Below are 24,054 nucleotides of genomic sequence, written 5' to 3'. Positions count from 1 at the left end.
TCTGATCGTTGGTATAAGTTGCATCTGCAGCAATAACTCAGTGAGAGATCTAATATTAATGAAATGCTCTAAATATTTTGACTCTTGCTTGTGACGGTGATGGCAAAAATACAATTTTATGGAGTAAACCTAGTGACAAATCTGTGTTCTTTGCTATAAATAGAAATTTGTGCTACATGCTTCAAATGTTTAATTGTCCAGTAAAATGTATTTGCACAGAAACTCATCACTGCTGTACTGTGGCAAAGTGTGAATATTTTTGGATGTGAAAGTGGCTAGAACACAAAATATTTGCGACATGAAAATATTTGATTTTCTAGTACACAGTTGACAAGTTTAAAGTGAGTTAGAGTTTGCTTTGCTTTATTACCTTTAACTGTAGTTAATGTCCCTGTGAACAGAATTAAAGGTGATTAGACACTAGAGCAGACAAAACCTTGTTCATAGATATCAAAGAGTTTTCTGTTGAGGTTAGAGGTTAAACTTTTCCAAATTGTGCCTTGTAACTGAATGGTAGGAGCTAGTTCACAGTTTCTCCCAAAGAATGGGAACTTTATGAAGGGAACACTTGAAGTACTCGTTTATTTCCCAACATTCCGCAGTGTTGTTGAAGCTCCTGAGTTCTGTAAGTGCTACATTTTTGAAAAGTATTTTAAAGTTTCATTTCTAAAACGAATACAAAGAATTATTTGAAGCTTGTTTAAAATCCAGTTGTAGTCAAGTTTTTGTGGCTATTTTGATCTTTTATGGCCTATTTATGTTCAGCTCATTAGGGGATCGCTGTTTCATGCAAGCTATTTGGACATTGTAGCAGATGGACTTTCATTTGTTTGCAATTGGAACCTTAATTTAATTCTTCAAAAATACAGTTAGCTATAGTTTTAGCATGCAGACTAAGTGAACTGTATGTAACCTGTAATTATTCATCAGCTATATTTGACTGACATGCTGATCAGCTCTCCTTAGGACTCACCGAGAATTCCTTTTCAGTTTTATTTGGGTTAAGAAATTATTGTCTCAGCCATTAAGATCATAAGTTACTATGGATGAATTTTCAGGCTTCCCACCAGCAGAAACGGGCGGCAGCATCTCAGAAATGGTGGACAATGACCTACTGCCCCATTGTCGTCGCACCCCCTGGATGACTGATGGGCAGCCAGAGCGGCCCCCAAGACCAGCAGTAGGCATTTCAAATGGTAATCAGGGTCCTATGACGTATATAGGACCCCGATTGCCACTTTTGGACTGAACTGAACGCAGTATGCGCCGTGCACCTTCCGACCAATATCAGCTGGCGGCCCAGCCGAAGGAGATCCTGAAGATCAGTCCCTCTTCATGTTTATCGGGCAGGGAGAAGCAAGAGTGTTCCTCCAGGCTACACAAAACAAACCTGGGCCTCTGCTGCTCCAGAAGTTGCCCACTCCGCCACACCCCCCTCCAACCCTCCCACAGACCTACATTCTTCCACCCAAAGGTTGCCTGCTGCCTTGAGGTGCTCTATATCCAAACGCAGCCTGCCAAACCAATGCTAAGGAGGACAGGCACACAAATGTACTAGGACTGCCGGCGCAATCTGCCAGTCAGCCGCCCAAAGTCTGCTCGGGGGAGGGGTGAACCATCCCTATATCTTGAACGATGCAATTTTGAAGTCTCAACAATTATTTGTTTGCTATGGTATGAAGATCCAAGGCAAATCAGTGATTGTCCAATGGATACCTAACTGAATTCTGCATTACTATCCTATTGAAGGAACCTTAGGACACCACATAATCACTACCAGACCCTGGAAAACCATGCTACACACTGGGAAAGTTCCATTTCCTGCCAATAGCTTGGCTTCTTCAGGTCACAAGGCTCCAGAGTGGCCTTATGCCTGTCTACCATCTTTTCGAATTGAGTCAATCTCAAGGGTCTTCATGCTGTTAGGAAAATAATTATTTTCTAAACATGTCTGATAAATTTAAGGTAAATTCATAATTTTCCTCCTCAAAAAGAGAAGAGAAACTTGCTACAATTCTTAAAATTTGGGTGAGGAAAAGCTGGCTTGGATATGATGACTCTCTCAATTGAATGGACTGCTGACATTCACTGTCCAGTTTCACATGTGAAAAATAGTCACTTAGACAAGGTACCACAGCATAACAGAACCACAATCTAAAATATGCTCTGCCCTCGGGTTCTGAGGATTAATAATGCAAATTGTTGTTGAGAGCTAATGGGACAAAATTATAAAGAAAAAGAAAAATGAACACATTGTTATTGGTGGTATCGTTAGTTGACGAGCTTTAGTCTTGTTCTGATCCAGGTATTTGAATGATAATCAGGGACAAAGTTAACAGTCACTTGGACAAGTGTGGATTAATTAAGAAAAGTCAGCACGGATTTGTTCAAGGCAAATCGTGTTTAACTAACTTAATCGAGTTTTTTGATGAGGTAACAGAGAGGGTTGATGAGGGCAATGCGGTTGACATGTATATGGACTTCCAAAAGACGTTTGATAAAATGCCACATAATAGCCTTACCAGCAAAGTTGAAGCCCATGGAATAAAAGACACAGTGGCAGCATGGATACGAAATTGGCTAAGTGACAGGAAACAGAGTAGTGGTGAACGGTTGTTTTTAGGACTGGAGGAAGGTATACAATTGTGTTCCCCAGGGGTCGGTACTAGGACCACTGCTTTTATATATAAAAAATGACTTGGACTTGGGAGTACAGGGCACAGTTTCAAAATTTGCAGATGACACAAAACTTGGAAGTACAGTGAGGAGGATAGTGATAGACTTCAAGAAGACATAAACAGGCTGGTGAAATGGGTGGACATGTGGCAGATGAAATTTAATGCAGAAAAATGCGAAAAGATACATTTTGGTAGGAAGAACGAGGAAAGTCAATATAAACTAAAGGGTACAATCCTAAAGGGGGTGCATGAACAGACCGACCTGGGGGTATATGTGCACAAATCGTTGAAGGTGGCAGAGCAGGTTGAGAAAGCAGTTAAAAAAGCTACGGAATACTGGGCTTCATAAATAGAGGCATAGAGTACAAAAGCAAGAAAGTTATGATGCACCTTTATAAAACACTGGTTCGGCCTCAGCTGGAGTATTGTGTCCAGTTCTGGGCAACGCACTTTGGGAAGGATGTGAAGGCCTTAGAGAGAGTGCAGAAAAAATTTACGAGAATTATTCCAGGGATGAGGGACTTCAGTTATGTGGATAGACTGGAGAAGCTGGGGTTGTTCTCCTTGGAACAGAGAAGGTTGAGAGGAGATTTGATAGAGGTGTTCAAAATCATGAGGGGCCTAGACAGAGTAGATAGAGAGAAACTGTTCCCATTGGTGGAAGAGTTGAGAACCAGAGGACACATATTCAAGGTGATTGGAAAAAGAACCAAAGGTGACATGAGGGAAAACTTTTTTATGCAGCGAGTGGTTAGGGTCTGGAATGCACAGCCTCAAAGGGTGGTGGAGGCAGACTCAATCGTGGCTTTCAAATGGGAATTGGATAAGTACCTGAAGGAAAAAATTGCAGGGCTATGGGGAAAGGGCGGGGGAGTGGGACTAGCTGAAGTGCTCTTGCAGAGAGCCGGCACGGGCTCGATGGGCCGAATGGCCTTCTGTGCTATAGCCATTCTATGATTCTAAGTTATTTTTCCCTCTGGGTGACACAAATGTTAAGCGTCCTCAAATGTCTCGTCAATTTAATAACATCATGTTGGGTGAAATTCTTAAGCACCTTTGTACCCATACGAAGCACATCATATGACTGTACCAGGTGTATTGTTGCTGTGAAGAGGCTGCTATACCTAAAATAGTCTGCGCCTGGAGGCAACTTTCAGAGGATTCCACTGCAAAAGCTGATGCTACCAAAACATGTATTTCTTTCCAATGTGTATAGTTACTTGCATCTAATTATATCTCTCTGACAGCCCAAATCTATTTGTTTTGGTTGAGAAAGACTGGAAATTCCATTACTGTTCAACAAGACACCACCTGCATTGTACATCCCTAGTTGTAATTGCAACAGATCTGCACCTGTTCAGCAGGAGCCCCAGCACAGCACTTTACACTTACTGAATGAAGTTCCATTTTAGGGCATCAGTGCAAATATACTTAGTATATTAACATGCTTGGCCTTGGTTTTAATGGATCTTGGCAAATTCAAATGGAGCAAAGCTGGACTTCAATCCCAAGGCAGTTTACTCCCTTCATTGGTTACAACAAAATGCCTTGGAAACTACATTACCCTATAATTCGGATAGCATAGTTATTCCATATACAGTCAGTAATATTACACAAGTATAACATCCTCAGAACAAAGAATACTTGAACCACCTGCAGTTCTCTCCGAGATTACTTCAAAATTAATTCAAATAGATATTCAACCCCAACTCTACTTTAGTGAGAAAAATATTTTTATTCCGAGACCATCCAGGTAAACAGCATATACTGTTCAAAGGGTTGCATCTTTCAGACAATGTGCAAATATTGGAGAATTTAAGAGGGGGAGTTCATAACCTGTTTATATTTTTAACACATTGTTTGAACTTCTGCATTTATTTTTGATCTGTGTTTGTGGCTCAGATGTATTGTCTCATCAAGTATTGCAATGAACTGCTAAGCCTTTCATAAATGCTATGCTTACTGAGTGTGTGTTTTCTAATAATAGTCTCTATTCTTTGTGTGACTAATCTGCACCATTTAATGCCCAAACTGGGGGATGGGTGAAATGCAAGAGCTATTGCATACTAGCAGTGTTAGTAAATACTTGTCCTCCCAAGTATGGTGACTTAAAATATGTGTTGAGATTATTGAGGGCAACGATTTGTCATGGAAACTGCAGATGCCCACCATTTATTAACATTTTGGATACTATTTACCTGATTCAGTCGGTCTTGTGGGAAAGTACGGTGCTACAAAATCAGCTATATGAAACCAATCCATGTTTCTATCAGGATTAAAGTTGCGGTGAGTTTAATTGTTGAATTATTATGGGGCATTGTTATGTTCCAAAGCATACTAAGACTGAAATAAAAGCATAAAATGCTGGAAACACTCAGCAGGTCAGGCAGCATCTGGAGAGAGAAAAATAGTTTCAACAACAACAACTTGTATTTATATAGCGCCTTTAACGTAGTAAAACGTCCCAAGGCACTTCACAGAAGTGTTAGAAGACAAAAAAATTGACACTGAGCCACATAAGAAATTTGGGCATGTGACCAAAAGCTTGGTCAAAGAGGTAGGTTTTAAGGAGTGTCTTAAAGGAGGAAAGAGAGGTAGAGAGGCGGAGAGGTTTAGGCAGGGAATTCCAGAGCTTAGGGTCTAGGCAGCTGAAGGCACGGCCACCGATGGTTGAGCGATTATAATCAGGGATACTCAAGAGGGCAGAATTTGAGGAGCGCAGATATCTCCGGGGAGGGGGGGGGGGGGGGGCGCGGTTGTGGGGCTGAAGGAGATTACAGAGATAGGGAGGGGTGAAGCCTTGGAAGGATTTAAAAACAAGGATGAGAAGTTTGAAATCAAGGTGTTGCTTAACCAGGAGCCAATGTAGGTCAGCGAGCACAGGGGTGATGGGTGAACGGGACTTGGTGCGAATTAGGACATGGGCAGCCGAGTTTTGGATGACCTCAAGTTTACGTAGGGTAGAATGTGGGAGGTCAGCCAGGAGTGCATTGGAATAGTCAAGTCTAGAGGTAACAAAGGCATGGATGAGGATTTCAGCAGCAGATGAGCTGAAGCAGGGGCAGAGATGGGCGATGTTACGGAGGTGGAACTAGGCGGTCTTAGTTATGCCACAGATATGTGGTTGGAAGCTCATTTCAGGGTCAAATATAACACCAAGATTGTGAACAGATTGCGATTCAGCCTCAGACAGATGCTAGGGAAAGGGATGGAGTCAGTGGCTAGGGAACGGAATTTGTGGCAGGGCCCAAAGGCAATGGCTTCTGTCTTCCCAATATTTAATTGGAGAAAATTTCTGCTCATTCCATACTGGATGTCAGACAAGCTGTGTGTCAATTTAGAGACCGTGGAGGGATTGAGAGAAGTGGTGGTGAGGTAGAGCTGGGTGTCGTCAGCATACATGTGGAAACTGATGCCGTGTTTTCTGATGTCGCCAAGGGGCAGCATGTAGATGAGAAATAGGCGGGGGCCAAGGATAGATCCTTGGGGGGGGGGGGGCCCAGAGGTAACGATGTGGGAGTGGGAAGAGAAGCCATTGCAGGTGATTTTCTGGCTATGATTAGATAGATAAGAATGGAACCAGGCGAGTGCAGTACCACCCAGCTGGACGATGGTGGAGAGGCGTTGGAGAAGGATGGAGGGGTCAACCGTGTCAAAGGCTGCAGACAGGTCGAGAAGGCCCAGGAAGGGATAGTTTCACACTCGAACTGCTGATTTCTCAGATGTGATTCCATTGATGACTTACTCTTCACCAGAGAGATACTTACATCACTTTTGAAACAGCCCGGGCTATTCCAAGTAACTATTTATTGGTGTCATGCATAGCATAGCACAACAAGGAAAGCTTGCACATGCAATGGCAATGGGATGTTGATACGGATTTACAGTATTGTTCCTCTGGGTTCTTTCCCATTGTCTCATTAGGGGAATTAATTTTATTTGGTTTCAATAAAAGAGCTTGAGTAAAACTTATAAATCAATATTAACAATGAAAAAACATTCAAAAATTGAACCCTGGTTCCATCAAGTCCAATTATTTTATCATATCCAAATTTTTTCTGATACTCAATTTAACTGGAAAGACCTTCCTCCTCTTCAGGAAGATCATAGTGTGTTTTTGTATGTTATGTTTACATTTCAAAACCGTTTAATACTTAAAATGCTTGGCTTGTAAGGAGTAAGTCATATATATGCAAGTCTTTCATTTTTCTTTTAAGTGACTTAAAGAGATCACATTTGAGAAATATGAAAATTATTTTGTTATTGCTGCAGTTCTCGGATGATTTTTTTAAAATTTAAAAGTGCATTAATGCATAATGGAATTTCATTTGGCAACTGTAAACTGCTCTTTTGTGTTGGGCCTGCATTGCTCAGTTGCCAATTCCTCAACACCAGTGGCAAAGGAGATACAACTGTGTATCACAGTTATAACAACAGAAAATGCTGGAAAAACTCAGCAGGTCAGGCAACATCCGTGGAGAGAAATTTGAGTTGACGTTTCGGGTCGAACCCTTCTTCAAAACTGGAAAGAAAAGAAAATAGATCGAAGGCAGGGCTGCGATCGGACGAAAGAAGTGAAAGAGACAAAAGTAGTAGAAGAGACAATAAAAGGTGTTCGAAGCCAGGTGAGATGGTAATAGGCTGAGATTAGGTGTGAAGTGTACTGACAGGGCAAGAGATAGCTGCCAGGTGGGAGAGTGAAACAAAAGGAAAGGGGGGGGGGGGAAAGGAGTGGAAAAATTACAGATAAAAAATTAATGGGGGCCGAGGTTATGATCTGAAATTGTTGAACTCGATATTGAGTCCGGAAGGCTGCAAAGTGCCTAATCGGAAAAATCACAGTTGTTTAAAAGTCCCAATTGCAACTTGGATTGTCTAACCACAGACTTTTCCTAACAGCCAAGGAAGATCCAAACAGACCAGCAATCTGAAAAAGGTATTGCTCGCTTATGTCAACAAGCTGAGTGGTCAACCCAATCATGGCCAGCAAAATGGTATCCTGTGGTGATCAAAATGGTATTCGTTGTTGATCATTCACATTTGCAGCTAGCAGTATTGCTGCTTCTAGAGGAGCCTTTGAAGGTCATGCCTTGAGGTGATTCTTGCATCCTCCAGCAGCAGCATTGTAATTTAAAGAGGATATTAGTCCCAACGATCTGATTGTTATCCCATTCCCATTACTTTTCTGACTGGCTGCTGAAGACTCTCACCTGAAAATATCAGTCTAGCCCTCAAAAGTACATATTTGTTTTCACACATTTCTATAGCAATTCTGAGACTGTATCACTGCACCTGTTGTTTTGTGTCCTCCTTGGGTTCTTCATGCACTATATCTGCTGGTATCCATTTAACCCTCTGTGAAGCTAAGTTAAAGGTTCTATACAAGTGTAAGCTGTTGATAGAGCTGTTATTATTTTAATATATATTAACCTTGAGTTAAAGAAAGTTTCAGAGTTGATCAGTAACTTTTCCCATCACTTCTTCTTAGGCAGTCCCTCAGAACCGAGGATGACTTGCTTCCACATTAAAAATTAGTTCTCAGGTGACTGATGAGTCCAATGCGGGACCTACAGTCTCTGTCACAGGTGGGGCAGACGGTGGTTGAAGGGGCGGGTGGGTGGAGTGCTTGGGTTGACGTGCGCTCCTTCCGCTGCTTGCACTTGGCTTCCACTTGCTCCCAGCGAAGAGACTCGAGCTGTTTGGCGCCTTCGTAGATGCTTCTCCTCCACTTTGTGCGGTCTTGGGCCAGGGATTCCCAGGTGTCAGTGGGGATGTTGCACTTTTTCAAGGAGGCTTTGAGGGTGTCCTTGAAGTGTTTCCTCTGCCCACTATGGGCTCTCTTGCCGTGTCGGAGCTCAGAGTAGAGTGCTTGTTTTGGGAGTCTCGTGTCGGGCATGCGGACGATGCGACCCGTCCATCGGAGCTGATCGAGCATGGTCAAAGCTTCGATGCTGGGGATGTTGGCCTGAGCGAGAACACAGACGTTGGTGCGCCTATCCTGCCAATGGATTTGCAGGATCTTGCGGAGGCAACGTTGGTGGTACCTCTCCAGTGCTTTGAGGTGCCTGCTGTACATGGTCCATGTCTCTGAGGCATACAGCAGGGCAGGTATCACTGCTGCTCTGTAGATCATGAGCTTAGAGCCGGGTTTGAGGTCCTGGTCTTCAAACACTCTCTTCCTCAGGCGACCGAAGGCTGTACTGGCACACTGAAGGCGGTACTTCGTCATCGACGTCTGCCCTTGTTGACAGTCGGCTCCCAAGGTATGGAAAGTGGTCCACGTTGTCCAAGGCCTCGTCGTGGATTTTGATAATCAGGGGGCAGTACTATGTGGCGAGGGCAAGTTGGTAGAGGACCTTTGTCTTACATATGTTTAGTGTAAGGCCCATGCTCTCGTACGCTTCGGTGAAGGTGTTGACAATGGTTTGGAGTTCGACCTCCGAGTGAGCGCAGATGCAAGCATCGTCTGCATACTGTAATTCGACGACAGAGGATGGGACGACCTTGGATCTGGATTGGAGGCGACGAAGATTGAACAGTTTCCCGTTTGTTCTGTAAATTACCCCACTATTTAAAAAAAGGAGGTAGAGAATACAGGGAATTACGGACTGGTAAGCCTGACATCGGTAGTGGGGAAAATGCTAGAGTCCATTATAAAAGATGTAATAGCAGAGCATTTGGAAAACAGTGACAGGATCAGACAAAGTCAACATGGATTTACAAAAAGTAAATCGTGCTTGACTAATCATCTGGAATTTTTTGAGGATGTAACTGGTAAAATAGATAAGGGAGAACCAGTGGATGTGGTGTATTTGGACTTTCAAAAGGCTTTCGATAAGGTCCCGCATAAGAGATTAGCATGTAAAGTTAAGGCACATGGGATTGGGGGCAAGGTATTGACTTGGATAGAGAACTGATTGGCAGACAGAAAGCAAAGAGTTGGAATAAATGGGTCTTTTTCCGAGTGGCAGGCACTGACTAGTGGGGTACCGCAGGGATCGGTCCTAGGACCCCAGCTATTCACAATATAAATGATCTAGACGAGGGAACTAGATGTAATGTCTCCAAGTTTGCAGACGACACAAAGCTGGGTGGGCGTGTGTGCTGTGAGGAGGATGCCGAGAAACTCCAGTATGATTTGGACAGGTTGGGTGATTGGGCAGAAGCATGGCAGATGCAATATAACGTGGATAAATGCGAGGTTATCCACTTTGGTGTCAAAAACAGAAAGGCAGATTATTATCTGAACGGCAATAGATTGGGAGAAGGGGAAGTGCAACGAGACCTGGGTGTCCTTGTGCACCAGTCGCTGAAGGTAAGCATGCAGGTGCAGCAGGCGGTTAAGAAGGCAAATGGTATGTTGACCTTCGTAGCAAGAGGGTTTGAGTACAGGAACAAGGATGTCTTGCTGCAGCTGTACAGGGCCTTGGTGAGACCACATCTTGAATATTGTGTGCAGTTTTGGTCACCTTATCTGAGGAAGGATGTTCTTTCCATGGAGGGAGTGCAGCGAAGATTCACCAGGCTGATACCTGGGATGGCAGGAATGACGTATGAGGAGAGATTGGGTCGATTGGGCTTGTACTCGCTGGAGTTCAGAAGAATGAGAGGGGATCTCATTGAAACTTATAAAATTCTAACAGGACTAGACAGACTAGATGCAGGAAGGATGTTCCCGATGGTCGGGGAATCCAGAACCAGGGGTCACAGTCTAAGGATAAGGGGTAGGCCATTTAGGACAGAAATGATGAGGAATTTCTTCACCCAGAGAGTGGTGAACCTGTGGAATTCTCTACCACAGAAGGCAGTAGAGGCCAATTAATTAAATATATTCAAGAAGGAGTTGGATATATTTTTTATGGCTAAAGGGATATGGAGAGAAGGCAGGAACAGGGTACTGAATTTGGATGATCAGCCATGATCTCATTGAATGGCAGAGCAGGCTCAAGGGGCCGAATGGCCTACTCCTGCTCCTATCTTCTATGTTTCTAAATTAGCTCCACTCCAGTGAGGAGCTTACTGAGGGTGAGATGGAGCATTGCAGCAAGGAAGATCGAGAAGAGCGTTGGTGCGATGACATCAACTCTACTGACAACAATCATCATCCATGAACTGAGTTTCCAACCAGCATCAAGAACTCCTTCACTAGAACGAGACTATACACACAAGTGACAAAAATGTCCCTTGGATGCCATGAAGCTATTGATTTGTACTTTATCTGATTTTTTCCATGTCTCCATAGCATTCTCGGACATTAAAAAGTGCAAAATGCAATCCTCACAGTCTCTATCCCAACCCAGAGGTCAGCAGGATATGTAACTGACATGCACACAAGTATTTTCAATCACAGGGAATGTATGTTTTCTTTGAAACCAAACATGTTACAAATGCCTTAGTTACTTAAGTCAGTTTTTTTCCGATGGTCTCTGTACAGTAAAGCAACTTTAAAAGAGACTCCTTCAGAGAGAACAGCAACAGAAGCATAAAGATTACAGAATTGTAATTTATTCAAGTCAAAGTTTGTACTTTTTGTTTTTAGAGAATATCTTTTGTATTCAAGAAATGTTATGAAGCTAGTACAAGAGGATTTTATAAGGTAAATGTGTTAAATATGTTTTCTTTGCTAATTATTAAACAGAATTGGAGTTTTCTGTTGATGTACTGTATTTTACTGGGGGAGAGGGAAACAAGAGTCCTAGAACTTGCAAGCTCTTAAATTGTAGCTAGTGGAGTGTAGCCTCCTGACATCATCACCTGGTGACAAGAGGCTGTAAAGCAGTTAATGGATCCTGTCTGGTAAGTGGAAAAACTCCACTTTGAAGCTTTTTTTTTTTAACTGTGCAGATGAAATAAGAAGACAAGTTTGCCTCTGCAACTAGTTATTGAAAAACTATTCTGTGCTAATTGTATGTTCTTTGGAACCTGATGTTTTCCTTTAAACTTTGTTTACTGCCCTGCAGAAAACTTTTACAAATATATAAACAGATTCATATGGAACTTCAAAGTAGCCATTTGCTCTGCAAGCTATCACAGCATAACATTGTCTTAGTTTCTGTTATCACCTCCATTTTATATATATTTTTTTTTTAGAGTGCTAATGCTTCTGTCTAATGTCATGGCAGTATAGAAGCACATGATAGGAGCAGAGTTCTGTTATTAAGCTGCTATGGTCTTTTCAGCACATTGTTTAATTGCTGTGAAACGAATGGTTCTACATGGGTCTGATTTTCCCCTGTGCATAAGGGCATGGATAATATCACATACAGAATAATTTGCCAACGCCCCGATGTGCAGCACACCTTGTTTTGTAAACATGTGGAGTGCACATTAGCCCACATCTAACCCATTTGGTAATCACACATAAAAAGAACAGATATATTTAACCCACAATAGTAAAGAAAGACTTGCATTTATATAGCACTTTTCATGTCCTCAGGACGTCCCAAAGCTCTTTACAGACAATAAAGTACTTTTGAAGTGCAGTCACTGTTGTAATGTAGGAAACACGGCAGCAATAGTAAACTGCTGTTCTCTCATCCAACAAATTAGGGAATTAAATAAATTGGCCGACTTCTGGGACAGTAGACTATATTTTTGACATTGGGGGAAGGGGACTGAGCATCATAATTAAAACCTGACTGCAACCTGCAACAGGTATTATCTCTACACAGAAGCAGAACTACTGCTTTTACGCATATTGGGGAAGCTGTTTGATGTCCAAAACGGGCAATAGGGTGTGAATGTCCGTCAGTTCCAGAAACAACACCCCCTGCCTGCCTCGGTACAATCTTCCTTATGCTGACATTTGCTTTGCTATTGCTATGTACCAAAACACTTGAAAACCCATTTTTTTATGGGTATGTATTGCGCACAAACAAAATTTGGCCCTCGTGTGTACATATTTGTATGGCAGCTGTTTTTTTCCCAGCTTTTGGGCAACATGTGTTTTAATTGCTATGTTACATGTTAATTTAAAAACTTTTTCATCTGCATGCTTCCACACAGACTCACTTCGCTATCGAAATGCTTTCATGGAGATCATGTAAGATTTGCATCCCTACCAGCCGGCCTTGCCCTGTATTGTTTTTATTTCACTAATTGCTCACAGATTCTCTGGGTGGTCCATCTGTGAACTAGATAATAGTGTGACTAAATCTGTCAAAGGTTTTCGTGTCTTTTTTACTTGTGGTGCTGTGGTCTCCAACTGGTTCTTAATCACTTGTGATGTTCCTTTCCTTTGTTCTTCCACAATTCCATCACACCTGCTTATACTCTGCTATTGAAGAATTCAGACAGGCTTCTGTGGGTTTTCTCCTGCCCTCATTTAGAAGATTCTCTGAATTCTAAGTGATACAGGGGTCGGGGAAGGACATGGGCTGCATTGTCTGTGGTTTGTGTGTGTGCATGTCCCCCATGCAGCCCTCCTTTCCTTCAGCAGTCTTGCTGGGTACCCCTGCTGGCTTCTGTGATATTTTGTGTGTAGCCCTGCACTCTCTGTGAGGATATGTAACCATAGTCTGCTTGTTTCTAATTAGGTAGTTCGGTCAGGCCACAAACTATTGGAAACCCCAAGCTGTAGGATTATTCTGTTTATAGTGGTCGGATTTCACCGGTTTTATAACATTAAAAGGTGGTAAATTGTAAAATAAAAATGACTTGTTCTGGATGTAAACAAAACACCACTGTCTGTTTAACACCATTTGGGTGGTTCTGGATAATGTAATTTATACATGTTTGAGGCTTTGTCAGTTCAAATCTACAGAAAATGCCAATCCTCCTGATCTGTATATAAATCTTGGTCAGTCAGCTCATGAATACCAAAAGGGTATCTCACCATTTCAGTGGCTCTGACCCCCAGCAATGACCTAGCCACTACTATGGGTGCTGTTGAAGTGCTATTTTCTCAAAGCCCTTATTGTGAGTATAGGGGGCTGACTACACAAGCATTTTTCTCAAGGCCAATACAAAACGGTGGTATTAAAGCTATTTTTGAAATCCTTGTTCATTCAAGGTTTCAGAGCTGCAGTTTTCTGGACGGAGAGGGGAGGTAATTCCCTTTTAAATGTTGTAAATAAATAATTACAGTTAAGCCCCTGACACCAAATTGAAATGAAAGCTCTAGTTATCCCCTTCACTTGGCCTTAACAGGCTGCATTGAAAAGCCATCAACCCTACACAAGCTTTTTTCACGCTCTGCGCTAGATTCTCTTTAACGTGTTTCTGCACTTTAAAGAGATTCATTCTAATACTAGTCTCTGACTAAAATGGGTACTTAACTTTGAAGCATTTTTTAGGCTGCTCAAAATCCAATTTTTTTTCATTGTCCTTGTAATTTGATAACATTGACAGAATTCAGCACTAAGAAATTGCCAGCGATTCTGATTGTTGAACTGCAGTTTTTGAAAATATTGTCATACCAGCCTCTTTCCCCCTTCCCACCCCCCAACTCACAAATAAATGTTGACTACAAGTAGGGAATGATAGTGAAAGATGTTGGAATGACAATGGACCAGAAATTCGGATCGGGGGCTTCCCGCGGGTGCAAGCCCCCGACCTACACTTACCTAGCGCGCCAGCCGTTGTGTTGTGAGCCCGTGTGGGATTCTGATCCTGGGCCTCCTCCAGCTGCCGGCGCGCAGTGCTTGCGTGTCCCAGGGGCGCCGTTAGTTCGAAGCGTCCTCTGGGATCACGTGGGCCGTGGACAGCCAATCGTAGCAGGGAATCTCCATTCATAAATTTGACAGGAAGACCTGTCAAATCTATGAATAGAGATTGGCCCCAAAACTTAACTAAAACTTCAAATAATTTTTTTTTAAATCACATTTTAAAAATAACTATAAATTACATAAAATAACTATTTTAAACAATTTAAATTTTTGAAAAAATTAATTACAGTTTTTAACGGGGCTAAAAATAAACGTACCTTTATTTAAAGTATTTAAAAATAATAAACCTGTGGAAAAAATGTTTTAATTTTACTTAATTCACCACTTACCTTGTTAAAAGCAGGCCTTGTGACTGCTTTTTAAATACGCAGCTGCTAGGCACTTACCCTCCCGGTGAAACCTGTATAAAAAAAAATTTTAAATGTTAAATCGGAAGTTCCAGGCGTACGCGTTGCCTCTCTGGCGCACGCGGTTGACCTCCGAACTCCTTCCTTCAAGGGAACGGAAGTTCCGGTTTCCAGCGCATGCACGAAACCGGCATTTTCGTTGGCCCTACGCGTGAGTACACAGTGCGTACTCACCCGTGGGGACCCGAATTTCTGGTCCAATAGACTTTGCCATGGAATGGTAAGATGCAGGTTTGCAGCTTTGATTCCTGAACAGGCAGCTCCCAGTGCCAAGCAGTGGTGATGTGGAATTTCCTGAGGGAATGAGAGAAAACTACACCAGGCTGCCTCTGTATTTTCTCCTTTCTTCCGTTTAATTTTCTCTCTCCTTCACCTGACCATTCTAAGTCTTGTCCAAGCAGTTATGCTGCATGGCTGAGCTTTGGCGATAAGTTTTGGTGGACTATTTGACTAAGGGAGAATTAGCTGTGCCCAGTCCTGTCATTCATTCTTCGTGTCCATGCATGGGCACTGTCCAGCATGAGTCACTGATTAGCGATCAGGAGTGGGAGCCTCATGATTTTTTTCCCCCCCTTTTCCTTCACTAGCCCATGGTCGCTGCAGTTGGTTGTAGCACCATAACTACTGCCCCTTGTTAAAATCAGCCAATGCGCTTTCTAGTGCCCGATTACAGAAAAACATTAGCAAAAGCCTGCAAATTGGTCCCCATCCCACCCTGTCAACTGTAGTATCTGTGATAAAATAATCTTTAAAAAAAAAAAAACTTTTTTTTAAATGCTCCAAAGTACAGTATTTAAAAATGAGTTAATCATTGTCAAGGAAAAGTGAGCGAAATGGATAAAATAATCTCTGGTTTTGTTTTGTCAATGTAACTGAATGTCAGCATGGTGATTGAATGAAATGCTTATAAAACAGATGCAGTTCAACAGCAATTTTAACAAAGTTAATATAACTAGGAATAAAATAACAGATTAAAACAATATCCAGAATAACTAAATAGAAGATTGAGAGTTGATTTATCACTAGTAGTGGCTGACCTAACATAGTAGGAGTTTTTATAATACAGCTGACACAAGCTTCTACACAATTGACTCCTAATGCAGAGTAAGGCACTTGTTTAAAAGGGAACTTTAAATGTTGGGAATGAGTACTTAGCCCAGATAATTGTTAACTTGCTTTATATAAAACCTGTTTAAAGCATCCTTGTTACTGGCTCCTCTGTTGAGACTGTATTCATCCATTTCAGGGGAGAGCTGCTGTGTGACCCCCACAGTAGTGAGTCTGCTCCATAACATTCCTGCTAACAGGATCGGTGTGTTTAGAAAACTGTCGCACTTTTTTTTTCACTTTCCATCTGCTGTTATTTGCTGAACATAAATAATGAATCACAATAACTCCTTAAATAGATAAATCTCACTGGCTACATTGTTATGGAGGTTGCTGATGCAGGGGATTCCCCTCAGCCTGTGGCTCCACAGAGAAGTAATTAACTAAGATTATTTTTTGTTTAAAATTATGTGCTTACAGTTCTTGCATTAAGCTTGTCCTTTAACAACAGTGATCTGATCAGTGGGCTGACTTTATGTGGTGTGTCTGGCTTCATGTTCAATTTTTGAGGGGGAGGTGGGGGGGAGGAGGATCCATAACCTCAATAGCAGCTAATAAAAAGAGGACGACACTAATATAATACAAAAAGAAAATACTGCAGATACTGGAAATCTGAAATAAAAACAGAAAATGCTGGAGAAACTCAGCAGGTCAGGCAGCATCTGTGAAGAGAGAAACAGATCGTTTCAGGTTGATGACCTTTTGTCAGAACTGGAAAAAAGCAGGAAAAGGAACAGATTTTTAAGCAAGTTTAGGGGCTGGGACATGGGGGAGGGGATGAAAGAACAAAAGGGAAGTTCTGTGATAGGATGGAAGGCGGAAGAGATTAAGAGACATTCAAGGCAAAAGGAGACGGTAATGGGACAGGTTAAGAAATAAAGGATGGCTTTAGATGAAGTGTAAATTGTGCTGGCAGAATGAAAGACATGTGGGGGAGAAGAAAAAAAGGCAGACAAAAACTGTGGATAAAAAAAACTATATATGATGGGGGCCGAGGTTATGATCTGAAATTGTGGAACTCTATGTTACATAGAGTGATGAGACTATGAATAATAAAATTGATTTTTATAGAATGGTCCAGAAAATGATTAAAATTTGAAATAGATTTCTTAGTCTCAGCTGTAGCGATAGCCTGTTTCAGAAAGTAATCTGAATTGATGGCAAATTTTTTAATTGATTTCATGAACCAAATTAATCCAGATACACAGATCTTTACAAAACCTGTATTCGGAGTCCTTGAAATTGAAGATTTTTTTACTTGTGGCCAGCCAATTAACAGGAATTATTAGATTTTAAGTCAATCCTGCTCATTATTAGCAAGCGCTAATTAGCACCTGGTATGTTAATTGTTGGCTGAGGAGATTGTCTCTTTTTAATTGCTAACCTAATGAGTCACCCGGACCTCGTAGCTAAGCGTGAATAAATCTCTTGGTTTTATGCTCTTCACTTGAATTTGTGTGTCAGATGTTTACTTACATAGTTTAGGACTTGTTTGCTTGTGGCGGTATCAAAACATGTCAAAAGACTGGCTTACCACTTCATAATGTGTGAGACTTACATGTGCTTTGTTTCTCTCTATAGTCTGAATGAACGTGCTTATCTGCTAAAGAGAGTGTTTAAGAAAACTCCTTCAAACCTCGTCCGGACCCATTCTGTTCCTGGTCTGTCACGTAAGTATTCCACTACCTCACGTTCCTCCAATTACATTTAGATGTAAAGAAAATGTTTGCTCTTTTGATAAATGTAAACAGGAGACTGTGCCAATTTTCACAGCAATCTTTTACTACCAGTCAGATCTTTCCTAACCAATATTTTGTACATTTCATGAGAAAAAAAGAAAGACTTGCATTTATATAGCGCCTTTCACGACCACCGGATGTCCCAAAGTGCTTTGCAGCCAATGAAGTACTTTTTGAAGTGTAGTCACTGTTGTAATGTAGGAAACGTGGCAGGCAATTTGCGCACAGCAAGCTCCCACAAACAGCAATGTGATAACGACCAGACAATCTGTTTTATTGATGTTGATTGAGGGATAAATATTGGGCAGGGCACCAGGTTTAACTTCCCTGCTGTTCTTTGAAATAGTGTCATGGGATCTTTTGTGTCCACCCATTGGCAGACGGGGCCTCAAGGTATAATTTCCATGTGTTGTAAACAACAGGAAATACAATCATTGCTGCCAAGCACTTTATTAGAATACCAGAGAATCTATGGAATAATAGTATAGCCTCGAGATTTAAAATGCATCTCTGAAAACTTTTGCCCTACTTTTTTTCTAGTACTATGCTGGCCCAGAAATTAGGTTCGGGGGCTTGCCGCGCATGCAAGCCCCCGATGTGCACTTACCCGGCGCGCTGACATTTCAATCCTGGCCCGCATTGCATTTCCTCTCACTGGCCCGCTTCAGGTCCTGCCGTGCTGTGCGTGCGTGACCCAGCGGCGTACTTAGTGCGATGAGCCGGCTGGGATCACGTGAGCACTGGGCAACCAATGGGAGGTTGCAAAAGTTCATTCATGAGTTTGATAGTAAGAACTGTCAAACTCATGAAAACTCCTGGCCCCAAAACACTACTTAAACTTGAAAGAAATTTTTTTTTAAATCGCACTACTTAAATGAACTATAAATAACTAAAAAAAAAACTATTTTAAACAATAATTTTAAATTTTGAAAAAAATTATTATATAAAAAATCGGGGCTAAAAATACACTTACCTTACTGTAAAGTCTTCAAAAATAATGAACCTGTGGAAACATTTTCTAATTTTACTTAATAGACCACTTACCTGTTAAAAGTAAGTACTTACAGCTGCTTTTTTCACGCGTAAAAACTGGAGTCTTTTCCCCACGGGCAACTCTTCAAAAAAAAAGGGAAGTTCAGCGCGCACGCGCTACCTGAAACCTCGCACGCGTTCCGCCTCTTAACCCCTTGGGTCAGAGGAGAGGAAATGCCGGTTTTCCCCGCATGTGCTGTGCATGCTGAAAACCGGCAATTCCTCCGGGCCCCGTCCGTACTCACGCGTTGGGACAGGAATTACTGGCCCAATGTCTACTTCGGTTTTGTTGGTCTCTCTCGGGTCCTTCTCTCCTCTCTTCTCTCTCCACCCCCACCCACCCCACATCCCCTCACTGGCTATGCCATTTTTCATCTCCCTCATCTCAGGTATTTTCTGCCCCAATCCCATCAGTGCTCCTCAGCCTTCCTTCTCTCCTGCTGAAGTTCCAGGCTTTAATCCCTCCTGAGCAAGCCCAGGGTTACCCAAAGTGCCTCTCTTAGCATTCTGTGAAGAACCCATTAGGCACCTGTCATTGCCTCCCTACAAACTGTAACCCCAACATCCTACTCTCAAGTCATCGTCCCCACCCAGCACAACTGTTGAGGGCTAACCTCATCAACTTCATTCTGTTCCCACCCATCACTGCCCCGTTAGACTCTGCAGTAGATCAAGTCACTGACGTCTCTCTATTTCCTTCCAAAATGCCCGCTCACTTGTGAATGGACTAAAGGTACTGAGAATCTGCAACTTGTACCAGATTTCAAAAGAGCAAACTTCACTAAAATGACAGATGATTTGGAATGGGTAAATTGGCTAACCCTACTGGGTGGTGATGAGACTGATGTAGAATACAAATGGAGTTTTAAGAACAAGATAAAAAATGTGGAAAACAAATATGTACCCAAAGTCAAAAGAAGGAAGTGTGGTAAGAGAAAGCCAAGGTGGCTGACTGGTTATGTACAAAGACAAATAAGATGTAAACAGAAATATTTCTATAAATTAAAGGCATCTAATACTCAACTAAACAGCGTTGAGTACAAGGAACAGCTAAAGAAAACAAAGGCTGCTATTAGATCAGCTTAAAGGCTAATGGAAAAGAGGATTGTAGACATTTGTGGAAGTAATAGGAAAAGCTTTTTCGGTTATGTGAAGAGTCAGAGAACTGTCAAAGACTGCATTGGGCCATTGAAGGATGTTCAAGGACAGGTTACAATGGACTCACAGGGTATGGCAGAAATATTAAATGAGTACTTTACATTGGTCTTCACCCTTGAAGATGATGCTCGACTAATAGAATTGAATGATTTTAATAATAGAACTAGTAGTATTAAATTAGATGAACATATTGTTTTAGAATCAAGAACTTGAAAATAGATAGAGCAGTCGGGCCGGATGATATCCACCCGCAGGTCCTCAAGGAGATGGGACACAAGCTGTGCAAGCCCCAAACCCATATTTAATAGCTCACTGCACTTTGGGATAGAAGGAGGCTAATGTAGCCCCATCTTTTAAAAAAAAGTGACAAGACGGACCCGAGTAACTATAGACCAATTAGTTTGACATCAGTAATAGGTAAGATGCTTGAGGAAATCAGTAGGGATGCAATATATGAATGTTTGGATAGAGAGGGACATATTAGGAACACCCAACATGACTTCATAAAAAGATGATGTCTTACAAAACTAATTGTATTTTTTGAAGAAGTTACAAAGTTGGTAGATGAGGGAAGCCCAGTAGACATTGTCTACTTAGACTTCCAAAAAGCTTTTGATAAGATAGTGCACAACAGGCCTCTCTCTAAGATTGAAGCCTCTGGTATCAGTGATAATATATTGAGCTGGATTGAGAACTGGCTGACAGGACGTAGGCAATAAGTAGTTATGGATGGATTTGGCTCTGTTTGGAGACTGGTCACCATGGTGTCCTGCAGGGATCGGTGTTGGGACCATTGCTTGTTATATTTTTATTAATGATCTGGATGTAGGTGTTGGGGGCACGATCTGCAAATTTGCAGATGATACTAAGATCTGTGCGAGTGTTAGGACTGCAACAATGCTTGTCTGGTTTAGGCAGATCTTAATGTGTTGGGAGATTGGGCTCATGACTGGCAAATGATGTATAACTTGGATAAGTGCAGCGTTATGCATGTGGGCAGGGCAAATGTTCAACATTCATACATTTCAGGGAAAAGCATTAAAGAAGGTGAAGAAAGAAAGAGATTTGGGCAATCAAGTGTATACATCTCTAAAGGTAGATGAGCAATGCCATGAAGCAATAGCTAGAGCTAATTGGGCTTTGGGGTGCATTCATAGGACAAGACCTTGGTCAGGCCTCACTTGGAATACGATGTTCAGTTTTGGTCTCCTCACATGGTGGGTGATATTGAGGCTTTGGAAAGGGTGCAGAGGAGGGCTATTAGACAAATTCCCAGCAGAAAACATCTTAGTTATCAAGATAGGCTAAAAGAGTTGGGTCTCTACACTTCAGAGAAGCTTAGACTTGGGGGTGATCTGATTGAAGTTTATAAGATAATGAAGAGAATAGATTGTATTCCAGTTGACAGTTTGTTCCAAATAGATAAGTTAGGAAGGACAGGGGTCACAATTTTAAGCTGTATAAGGCCAAATATAGTTAGATGTCAGGAGGTGGTTCATTTCCCGGAGAATAGTGGAGCTCTGGAACAGGCTGCCGTCTCATGTGGTGGACACTGATTTCGCTGAATTCCTTCACATGAGAGTGGGACCTGTTTCTGGTTGGGGCGGACATCATTTCTTACAAAAGATAGGGAATTCAGGGCCAGAGTGATCTTCTGGACTGGGTTTGAGAGGAATTTCCCAGATTTTTTCCCCCCCAAATTGGTCTGGATTTTTATCTGGTTTTATGCCTCTCCCCGGAGATCTCACGGTTTCAGGTGAGGAGTATATCTTATATATATATATATATATATAAAGCGGCTCTTCTGTCTGTCTGTCTGTCCGTTCTCTATACGTTTGAAAGTTATAGAGCGTACCTACGCGCGCGTCACGTCAAAAGAAAGCTTACGATTACGGACCGGTCATAGGCGTATTTACGTTTCGGCCGGACAAAAATTCCGCCCGCGGTATCCAAAAAACGTTCAAAATTCCGCTCATTAAATGGGAAAAGTTCCGCTCATTAGCATTGAGTGACGTGAAGGTTGACCAATCGTGTGGTCGACAGTTGACCGACGGTCGACCAATCGCTGCCGGGCCATCCTGCAGTTGAGTGTTGAGTGACTTGACGATTGACCAATCCTACGCTTCGGTGACCTGACGGTCGACCAATCGGTGCGTGTGTGGGCGGGCCTTATCGTTCTGAACAGAGGTGAGTGGCCGCCATCTTGATTCTTCACTTTTTTTCCCACACTTTCTGTGTGTTAGGGAACTAAGGTAAATATTTGAATTATGTGTTAGGGAATTAAATAACAATTTATTTGTGTTTTAAATTGTATTTAGTAACAGGAGGAAATGAAGTGATCCCCTGCCCTTCGCCTGGAGGCTCGCCTACTTTGACGGCCGTTTCGAGCGGCTGTGCCGGCGCTGGGCGCGGCCTAGCAGCCCGGGAAGCCTGGGCCTTGAGTTGCGGGCCATGCCGGGAGCCGCCGCGCACAAAACTTCCCGCGGCGTCAACAGCCCCGCCCCAGAGCCGGACCCATAGCCACCAGGTCACCGGCCGCGGCGGGCCGTGCGGGAGCTGCCGCGCACAAAACCTCCCCGCGGCATCAACAGCCCTGCCCCAGAGCCGGACCCATAGCCATCAGGTCACTCTGTTCCCCGCTCGGCTCGGGCGGGGCTCTCGGGAGTGCGGATCTCGGGCGGGGGCTTGGACAGCGGGAAGGGCTACCCCGGCAACGGGGCCCGCTGTGGCTCTCGGGCGGGGCTTGGAGAGCGGGAAGGGTTACCCCGGCAACGGGGCCCGCTGCGGCTCTCGGGCGGGGCTTGGAGAGCGGGAAGGGTTACCCCGGCAACGGGGCCCGCTGCGGCTCTCGGGCGGGGCTTGGAGAGCGGGAAGGGTTACCCCGGCAATGGGGCCTGCCGGCCGCAGCTAAGGTGATCGGCCGGGACTCAATGCGCTAGCCCGCGCATCGGCCGGCCCTGAGGCGCTGATCCGCAGAGAGGGAGGGAGAAAGCTAAGGTGAGTCCGGCTGGGCCTCACGCGCCATGCCGTGCACCGGCTGGCCGGCGCTGATCCGCGGGGGCGGGTCGAGGGGAGGGAGAGGAGAGAGAGGGGGAGGGAGAGGAGAGAGAGGGGGGAGGGAGAGAGGAGAGGGGAGGGAGGAGAGAGGGGGAGGGAGAGGAGGAGAGAGGGAGGGAGAGGAGAGAGGGGGGAGGGAGAGGAGAGAGAGGGGGGGAGAGGAGAGGAGAGAGAGGGGGGAGGAGAGGAGAGAGAGGGGGGAGGGAGGGAGAGAGAGGGGGGAGGAGAGGAGAGAGAGGAGGAGAGAGAGAGGGGGGGAGAGGAGAGAGAGGGGGAGGAGAGGAGAGAGAGGGGGGAGGGAGAGGAGAGAGGGGGAGGAGGAGAGAGAGGGGAGGAGAGGAGAGAGAGGGGGGAGGGAGAGGAGAGAGAGGGGGAGGAGAGAGAGAGGGGGAGGAGAGAGAGAGGGGAGGGAAGAGGAGAGAGAGGGAGAGGAGGAGAGAGGGGGGAGGGAGAGGAGAGAGAGGGGGGAGGGAGAGAGAGGAGGGGGAGGGAGAGGAGAGAGAGGGGGGAGGGAGAGGAGAGAGGGGAGGGAGAGGGGAGAGGGGAGAGGGGAGAGGAGAGGAGAGGGGAGGAGAGGGGAGGGGAGTGAGAGAGGGGGGGGGGAGGAGAGGAGGAGAGAGGGGGGGGAGGGAGAGGTAAAAGTATCCTCCGGACTCAAAGGAAAACAGTAAACAATGCATGCAGGGTGGAACTAGGCCAATATCCATTAATAATCACTATCCAAAAAAGAGCCACCAAATTTTGGAATCACCTACAAATGAGCAATCCCCAATGCTATCACTACGACGCCCTGAAATGCCAAGAGCTGACCAGAAAGAAGAATACCCTCAGTCAACTAGTCCTGGGACTCAGTGAAGTAACTACTAACAATACTAACAATAACCAGACCCAGGACAGTGACAGGGTAACACAAAGAATTCGACCCAACACAATCGTCGCTAAGCAAAAGGAAAAATATCTGACATATTGGGCAGAAACAACAAAAACCCAAAGCAAACTCAATTGCTACTTGGCCCTAAACAGACAATACAACATAGCTGATTACCTGACCATGGTAAAGGATAACAAACTGAGAAGAACCTTGACAAGGTACAGACTTAGCGAACATAGCCTAGCGATCGAAAAAGGCAGACACAGGCAGACCAGGCTGCCAAGAGAGGACAGGATATGCTCTCACTGCAGTCAGGGAGTGGTGGAAACAGAGATGCAC

At 43.6% G+C, this 24,054-nt stretch overlaps 1 protein-coding gene across 8 annotated transcripts in view; it reads left to right on the top strand.

The window, feature by feature from the left end:
• atp8a2 (ATPase phospholipid transporting 8A2) overlaps nucleotides 1–24,054 on the top strand; it is a 696,532-nt gene that overhangs the window by 653,074 nt on the left and 19,404 nt on the right. For 7 of the 8 annotated variants that reach the window (XM_085999230.1, XM_085999235.1, XM_085999229.1 and 4 more), the window contains one exon: nucleotides 17,440–17,528. In XM_085999230.1, coding sequence (XP_085855356.1) covers nucleotides 17,440–17,528 — 89 coding nt within the window. Of the gene's footprint in view, nucleotides 1–12,683; nucleotides 12,721–17,439; nucleotides 17,529–24,054 lie in introns of those variants that run through there. The other variant, XM_085999233.1, reaches the window with a different exon arrangement.

This window comes from Somniosus microcephalus, chromosome 10 (assembly GCF_052327205.1).
Source record: "Somniosus microcephalus isolate GS21.2 chromosome 10, FLI_Smic_1.0, whole genome shotgun sequence".
NCBI classification, from domain to species: Eukaryota; Metazoa; Chordata; class Chondrichthyes; order Squaliformes; family Somniosidae; genus Somniosus; species Somniosus microcephalus.
Note: the sequence above shows the minus strand (reverse complement) of the source record. Positions and strands in the feature narration are given on the sequence as shown.